Here is a 6711-nt window from a genome sequence, read left to right as displayed (position 1 = left end):
CACCCGCCCTCAGTTTTCCGCCTCCGACTTCCCCAGGGCACTTCCGGTTCCGGCTGCCGGCCGGAGAAGATATGGCGGCGTCTGCGTCGGCAGCTGCCGGGGAGGAGGACTGGTAACTGGGTCGTGGGCTTTGGCTGGTTGCCTGGATCTGGTGCGGGGAACTCGTGGCGGCAGCAGACTTCCGTACGGCGGGCGTGTGGGATGGAGCGAGGGATAAGGGGTGACTTAGATGCTGACACCTCTGCCTACGCGAGCCCCTGGACCGGGAACGGGAGGGTGAGGGGCGCCCATCTAAGTGAGGAGAGTGTGGGGCTGCTCCGGCCGGGCCTACTGGGGACCCACCTCGTCGACTTGATCCCTCCTCCTTCGATCCCACCCCTCCCCTTCTCTCCTGAAGTGAATTTTCTCAGGGGTCTGGGAAATACCTGCTCATCCAATCTCCCCACCTCCCTAAACCGATGTCCTTCAGCTCCGGTCCCCCCTGCCCCTTGGCTCAACCTATTTCCACCTACGCTTTCCTCAGCCTTCTCTCCCAGACAGCACTAATGAGGACTGTTGTTAGAGTGAAACCTTATAACCTACAAAAAGCCCTCCTAGTCCTTCTCGCAAGCATTCTTAACAAGACACAAGAACCTGTAAAGGCTCTGGGATTTGGAAGCAGGATAAATGTGGGTTCACTTTACGTTTAATTAGCTGCCTGATGCTGACCAGGCCTCCTAGCTTCTGTGAGTCAGTGTCCTCAGCTGTTTAAAAAAAAAAAAAAAAAAGTGGGTGTGGCATCTACTTCATAGAATAGTTGAGAGGATCACTCTGGGTTTGTAACATACAAAAGCCCTTTTCATTAGTAAATCTGAGGTGTAGGACCTGAGGAGACTTGATGAACCCAAAGAAGTGATTTGCCAAAGGCACACAATTACTACTAGGAATTCAGGTCTGACCCTAGACTCATATTCTTAGTAGTAGGACACTCTACCATCCCTCTTCCCTCTTTTTTTGTCACCACCTTACCATCATCCCATTCGGTGCCTCCTATCTAGGACCCAAGCCATAGCTATGATGGGCAAAGTGTTAAAGAGTCTCTCTTGACTGAGGCTACACCTCAGTGTGACCTTAATTTAGGCTATGCCTCACTGGATGGCCTTTTTTAGGACCATCAAGATTAGTGGTTTTCAGTGTTTGAGGAGAACATTGAGATTCTGAGGGGATACCTTGGAGTATGAGAGGCCATTAGTGACTTCAGTAGCTTGTGGTACTCAAAAACTTCCACTCCCATATCAATCAGTTATTCCACTGTTATCTGTGAGAGGTAAGGCTTTATTAAAATTTTATACTTTGAGGTTTCTACCTAAGGCTTAAAAGTAATAATAATAAAGAACCTCTGATATAGGTCATGTTAGGGCAGCTCTGCTCTTTGTGAAGAGGGAACAATATGTAAGAAAGCATATGTCCTTCCATACATCACCTGGATAGAGCTGACTCAAACTAATTACTCATCTTCAGTGTTACCTGATTAGCATTACCTAATGCTGTTTCTATGATTAAGTATGTGTCCTTTGATTTACGTTGGGACCATGAATCCTAATTTAGGCTTATCTAGGTCAACTAGACAGGGTTATAAATACATCCAGAGTACTCTACTAATTTATATTCTACCCACTTTTCTTTTAAGTGAGAAGGGTATATACAAATAGAAAAGAGGACTTAGACTAGTCACTATGGCCCAGACACTATAAGAGATTTTACATAAACAAATCACCTTTAATCTTCACAATAACTCTGGCATAGGTGATATTAGCTGTACATGGTAGACAAGGTAATTCAGGCTTATAGGAATAAGTAACTACCAAATCACATAGCTTGTAAGTGATTGGTATATATTACTGACTATAAGGCTGATGACTCTTCTACAACACAACCTTTAAACCACCTAGAGCTGTTTTGTTCAGGTTGGTATCTCCTTAGAGAAGGCTTAGAGTAACTGATATTGGCAGTATATATAGATAGTAGCCAGGACACTGAGATCCATGCTGAACGGTGATGTAGCAAAAGGCTGGAGGGGTATTGGTAACTGTTTTAGTAATGGATGGATGCCATATATTTGGGTCAGAGAGATGGCCACTAAGGGGTAATCAATTGTAGAATGAAACTTGATCAGGGAGTCAGGAAACCTGGTTCCGGTCCCAGTTTTGTTTATGTTAAGCCTTGGTTAGTCACTTCATCTTTCTGGGAATCCATCCCATCTCTTAACATAAGTAATGTCCAAGATTTTGATGCCATGCTTCCTACCTGGCCACTGACAATGAAAGGAAAACATTTTTTCTTTCAGTTTTAAGGAATTTAGCAAGAGAATGCATTCAGGCAAATTGCCATTTCTCTACAAAGCCAGAGTTCATTTGCTTTAACAGGTGTCAGCAGGGAGAGCAGTAAAAGTCAGTTAGTCTCCCCCTGTCTTTCTAGGGTCCTTCCCTCTGAAGTCGAAGTGTTAGAGTCTATCTATCTGGATGAACTACAGGTGATTAAAGGAAACGGAAGGTATGTACTCAACTAGGGGTGGGCAGGAGTCCTCTTAGTAATGAGCAGATCCTGTGCAGAATCTGATCTTAAGACACCGTGAACCTTGATTCAGAGATAATGTTTCTCTTATGTAGACAAAGACTGTTCCTTAATTCCTTCAAAACAAAGTGTCCAGTGCTCACTTCCTCTGCCTGCTTTACTGTCTCACCCTGCTCTTCTCCTTGAGCCCCTGCCCACTTTCATCCTGGGTCTCCACCTCATCAACCTGCAGGTCTTCACCATGGGAGATCTTCATCACCCTGCACCCTGCCACTGCAGAGGACCAAGATTCGCAGTATGTCTGCTTTACTCTGGTGCTTCAGGTCCCAGTGCAGGTGAGGCTTTTACTATATGGTAGCAAAAGAAGGAAGGGGAGAGTCCCCAAAGAGGATTACTTTAGCAATAACTTGTTACTTTCCCCCACTAGTATCCCCAAGAGGTGCCACAGATCTCTATCCGTAACCCCCGAGGACTCTCAGATGAGCAGATCCACAAGTAAGTTGAGCTGGTCATTAGCAGGGAAAGCTCAGCATATAGCTCTGCTTGGCAAAGGAGGAGGGCAGGCCTAATATAAGCTCTGCTGTCTTCCAGGATCTCACAGGCACTGAGCCACGTGGCCAAGGCGGGTCTGGGCACTGCCATGCTCTATGAACTCATTGAGGTAAGTTGTGCTGGCTTGGGAAAATGTCCTTCCCTTTAAACTACAGCAGTTTTTTTAAGGAACTCTTAAACATTTGTAGTCATTCACTTAGTCCTTGTTTAGGTAAGCCATAAATTAATTTAGAAAGATGATTACTCTTATATTTTAAAAAAAAATCTCCCCAAAAGACAGTTCAGTAGCTTACCCAAGTTGTCTACTGTAGAATTTTAACAGAAAAGTGCTTTTCCTCTTTACCTGCATTTTTTTCTTTATTTCACTGCATTTCTTGGTTTCTTGGTACTAGCAACTGTGAGCAGCAAAAGATCAGGAACTTGCCTAGGCAGTGTTAGCCATTAGTGAACATTTGGGGGCCAGCCTGCCATTGGACCTGACTAGAAAAAGTTACGGTTTCTTTACTCAGAGGTTTTTGTCGGACATCATGATGCACAGCTGCAATACCAGCAACTGGGGAAGCTGAGACACGAAGATTACAAGTTGGAGACCAGTCTCAGTTTTGCACCCTGATTAAGGAAACAATCCACACATTGCAATACATAGAACTACAAATTAATATACACAGATAACTTTTCCTATTTAAGATTAAAAACACAATCAAGGTCAGCCTTGTTTTCCTCTACTTGGAATTTTTGAGAAAAACTTTCACAATTGAGCAAAGGTGGGTGGCCCAGACTTAGGGAGTAGGCATGTTAGACCACAGTAGCACCTCTGGGTCAAGCCTCCACAATGCAGCTTTGATCTCTGGAATTCCAGAGGATTAGCTATTCAAATAACAATGCAAAGGCATATTTCATAGACCAACTCAATGCCTTTTGATTTCTTTGTCCATTTGGATTGTCTGTGCCTTGACATTATAGAAAGCCAGCTCTAGAACAAACTCATTGCACCATGAGGGAGTGGTAATTGAGGGGAGTTAACCAAGAAAGGCCTCCCTTGTGGTTGTACATGCCTATAATTCTAGCTACTCAGGGGCTGAGGAAGAAGAACTGTGGTCCAGCCTGGGCAACTTACCCAGACCCTGCCTCAAAAATAAATAAAAGAGGCTTCACAGAAAATGAGTTTTAATTTAACACTTTCTTTCCAAGGTATATTGTTTTCTTCTCCAAGATATATTAAAAGTGACTTTATGAGAGGAAAAACAATTAACTCGGAATTTGAAGCCAGGAAGATCCAGTTTGTTGGGGAGGGACAGGGGATATGGAGGATTGCTTGTAAGCAGAGGGACCAGAATGGGAATTTATAAACATGAGGTAAAACAGGACAGGAATGCAGAAACACAAGGTAACAAGCTGGTTTGGTGGACATTGAGACCTGCCAGTCATTCTTGGAAGTAGCAGACAGGCCTTGCTTACAGCTCTTGTCCCTGCCTCCATGTTGTCTTCTCTCCTCTCAGAAAGGGAAAGAAATTCTCACAGATAACAACATCCCCCATGGCCAGTGTGTCATCTGTCTCTATGGCTTCCAGGTAGGTTTCTCGGGCCCTGGGATGTGCTTGTGGCAGATGAGGGCTCCTGAGTGAGTGCTGATGCAGTATCCTATAACTGCCTCCTCCAGGACAAGGAGGCCTTTACCAAAACGCCTTGTTACCACTATTTCCACTGCCACTGTCTTGCTCGGTATATCCAGCACATGGAACAAGAACTGAAGTTACAAGGACAGGAACAGGAACGGCAGCATGCTGCCACCAAACAGGTAGGCCTGGCCAGTGCCTGCTGTCTCACCTGATACCCTTAGAATTTGACAGCTGTTTCCACCCCTCTGCTGTAATGTCTTTCACCTTTTTAGAGTCATAAATACTTTTGATATGAATGAAATCTTACTCTTGTCCAGAAGAAAGGATCTCTTTATGTACCCTTATATGTTGCTTGCAATTTCTCGGGGGTCCCTAGCCCTCTAGTTAGGCAGCCCCTACTCTTGTTTCCCCTAATTGCCAAATAGGTATGCCTGTGCCTTTTATTCCTGGCCCTCTGCATATTAGGCTGGTTGTCTGGAAGCTGGTATGATTTCTCCTTTTGTTTTAGAAAGCAGTCGGTGTGCAGTGTCCTGTGTGCAGAGAGCCCCTTGTGTACGATCTTGCCTCACTGAAAGCAGCCCCTGAGCCCCAGCAGCCCATGGTAAGGGATTTCCTTCTAATCTGAGCCAGGAATGATTGCTTTCTGTAAGGAAGGAGGAGTGGCATCTTATCTCCAATGAACGGGAGCTTTGGAATTGGGCTTAAGCTACCTAGGACCTGTGTGCAAAACTACAGCCCCTACTCTGAGGGACAAAATCAAGAACCTTGTATAGTTCTCTCGAGGCCATCCTGGAAGAATAGGGGTTCAAGTCTGCTGCCTTTTCCTGTTTGTTCTTTCCTCCCTGCCATTCTGCTTCCTTCCTCTAGGAGCTGTACCAACCCAGTGCAGAGAGCTTGCGCCAGCAGGAAGAGCTGAAGCGGCTCTACCAGAGGCAGCAAGAGCGGGGTGGCATCATTGACCTTGAAGCTGAGCGGAACCGATACTTCATCAGCCTTCAGCAGGTGAGGGAAGAGTTTCCCATTTGTCTCCCAACACCACCAACCCTCCTACAAATGCCCCTGCACCTTGTCCCTGGCTGTGCTTTGTTCTGCCTGGGGGTTACAGGCTGGTGGTGATTGGCTGACAGTAGGAGAGGAGCCTGCAGTTCCCTGTTTTAAGGAGCTGCATCTCCTCAGTGCACCTCTTCTCTCTAGCCTCCAGCCCCTGCGGAAGCTGAGTCAGCCGTGGATGTCTCCAGAGGATCCCACCCACCTAATGCCCTTGCCACAGAGCAGTCCACCTCACCAGCTGCCCAGCCCACCCTGCCAACTCCTCTGTCTATGGCTACTCAGTACATGTGTGAGAAGTTCCCAGGGACTGGGCCAAATCAGCAGAGGTTGGGTGAGACCCAGAAAGCTACACTAGATCCCCCCCGGCCCAGTCAAGGCCCCTGGCGGCAGCCCAGTCGGAGGCACCTGAAAGGAGGGGAGTGCTGTGCGCCCAAAGGTACCAGTGACTCCCAGGAACTGCCACCTCCTGAGAGGCCCCTCAAAGAGTCTGTGGACCTAAAGCTGGAACCCCATAACCAAGGGGTTGAAGGTCCACCCCAAGAGAAGGGGCCTAGCAGCTGGCAGGGTCCCCCACCCCGCAGGACTCGGGACTATGCTCGCCGGGAGCGCTCCAAAGGCCGGACAGCGGGTTCTTCCTACCCCCGTCTGCCTCGGGGCCAGGGAGCATACCGGCCTGGTACTCGGAGGGAGCCCCTGGGCCTGGAATCTGAAGATGGTTCCTAGCACTATTGTTGGGGGGATGGGGAATTGGGGGTGGGTGGGAAGCAATAAAGAGATTAGGCCTTGTTTGGTTTTCTTGGCTCAGTAGCACCTAACATGTAAGATATGATTCTCTGAGTTCCTAGCAAGATTGGGGTGTGGCAGAGTAGCCCCACCTTCATTATTAATTATCCCAAGAAATCCAAGTGAAAGGGTTCCACTCCTCCACTACTGTAAC

General features: G+C 47.1%; 1 protein-coding gene across 1 annotated transcript; it reads left to right on the top strand.

Annotated features, from left to right (window-relative positions):
* Positions 1-7: 7 nt before the first annotated feature.
* On the top strand, positions 8-6544 carry RNF25 (ring finger protein 25). Its single transcript, XM_079135201.1, has 10 exons — positions 8-112; positions 2458-2532; positions 2786-2888; positions 2981-3048; positions 3145-3214; positions 4605-4676; positions 4766-4903; positions 5233-5325; positions 5592-5726; positions 5919-6544. The coding sequence occupies exons 1-10, from the start codon at positions 72-74 to the stop codon at positions 6495-6497; spliced, it is 1374 nt and encodes a 457-aa protein (XP_078991327.1). The 5' UTR covers positions 8-71; the 3' UTR covers positions 6498-6544.
* The last annotated feature ends 167 nt before the right edge of the window (positions 6545-6711 follow it).

The sequence above is a fragment of the Sciurus vulgaris genome (genome assembly GCF_902686455.1).
Source record: "Sciurus vulgaris genome assembly, chromosome: 3".
NCBI lineage: Eukaryota > Metazoa > Chordata > Mammalia > Rodentia > Sciuridae > Sciurus > Sciurus vulgaris.
Note: the sequence above shows the minus strand (reverse complement) of the source record. Positions and strands in the feature narration are given on the sequence as shown.

Excerpts from the sequence above, each read along its gene's own strand:
- RNF25 (XM_079135201.1), top strand. The coding sequence starts at position 72 with ATGGCGGCGTCTGCGTCGGCAGCTGCCGGGGAGGAGGACTG. Across the intron at positions 5,326-5,591 it reads CTGAGCCCCAGCAGCCCATG|GAGCTGTACCAACCCAGTGC; the intron begins GTAAGGGATTTC and ends TCCTTCCTCTAG. Across the intron at positions 5,727-5,918 it reads ACTTCATCAGCCTTCAGCAG|CCTCCAGCCCCTGCGGAAGC; the intron begins GTGAGGGAAGAG and ends TCTTCTCTCTAG.